Below are 979 nucleotides of genomic sequence, written 5' to 3'. Positions count from 1 at the left end.
CTGGCGTCGCGCAGGTGCTCGGTCTTCGGCCCCCCGGCGCGGCCGGACCGCCGGCCTCAGCGTCCCCGGACACGCGGGCTGTGCGCATGCAGCCCCCGGAGACCCCCGCTTGCCCTACCAGCCCCCGGGGCCGCAGCATGGGGGGCCAAGGGCGGCGGCTCCGGAGGCCTCCCCGTGGAGCCCGCAAGAGCGGGCCAGGTGGGGCTGGACCCGTCTGCTGGCCCCAGCCTCTGCCTCTTGCTTTGCAGCCGGGAGGAGGCCGAGGCGCTGGAGAAGGAGCTGCTGGAGGATTACCGCTTCGGCTGGCAGCAGCTGATCGAGATCTGGGGCCATGCCTGCGCCCTGGCCGTGACCAAGGTAAGAGCGGGCCGCGCTCCCGCAGCGCCTGGCGAGACTAGGGGCGAACCTGCCTGAACCTGGCGAGCTCGCGGGGCTGCTGCAGAGCCGCCGCGGGGGAGAGTCAGGGCCCACGTCCCAGCAGCCGGTCGCAGCGCCTGGCCCCTGCACGCCCCGCGCCGCGCCAGACCTGCAGCCACACGACGCCGTCCGGCCGTGGCAGCCCCGCGCGCAGGGGCTGGAGACGTCGCTCCTCCAGCCGCCGACACGCGTGCGGCTCTGGCGTGCAGCCTGCCTCCGGGCCGGCGCGAGCAGCCGTCTCCGCCGCCGCTGCGAGGCCTCCAGGTTCCCGAGTCACGCGGGCGGCTCCCCCGCGTCTCCCGGCTCCTGCAGACAGACGGCCGCGCCTGGCGTGGCTTCCCGAGTCTGAGCCCCGTGTCTGGGCCGGAGCCGCCCGCTGCTGCCACGGAGCCGGCCGAGAGCTCGCGTGCCGCGGGGGTGGGACCGCAGTCCTGCCAGGCACCTGCGGCCTGCTGGCCCCGGGCTGCACACTGCGCGCAGGAGCCGGGAATGCAAGGAAAAGCGATGCCTGGCAGGGGGCGGCTCCCGGCCGATGCTGGTCCAGATGCGGGGGGATGCGGCA

General features: G+C 75.8%; 1 protein-coding gene across 1 annotated transcript in view; it reads left to right on the top strand.

Moving 5' to 3' along the window:
- Positions 1-979, top strand: part of YJEFN3 (YjeF N-terminal domain containing 3) — a 9121-nt gene that overhangs the window by 2662 nt on the left and 5480 nt on the right. The window contains exon 2 of the mRNA XM_019538429.1: positions 15-357. Within this exon, the coding sequence (XP_019393974.1) occupies positions 15-357 (343 nt within the window). The remainder of the gene's footprint in view (positions 1-14; positions 358-979) is intronic.

Source organism: Crocodylus porosus, unplaced genomic scaffold, assembly GCF_001723895.1.
Source record: "Crocodylus porosus isolate Cpor-Errol unplaced genomic scaffold, CroPor_comp1, whole genome shotgun sequence".
NCBI classification, from domain to species: domain Eukaryota; kingdom Metazoa; phylum Chordata; order Crocodylia; family Crocodylidae; genus Crocodylus; species Crocodylus porosus.
The sequence above is the reverse complement of the archived record's forward strand: the minus strand, read 5'-3'. Positions and strand labels throughout refer to the sequence as shown.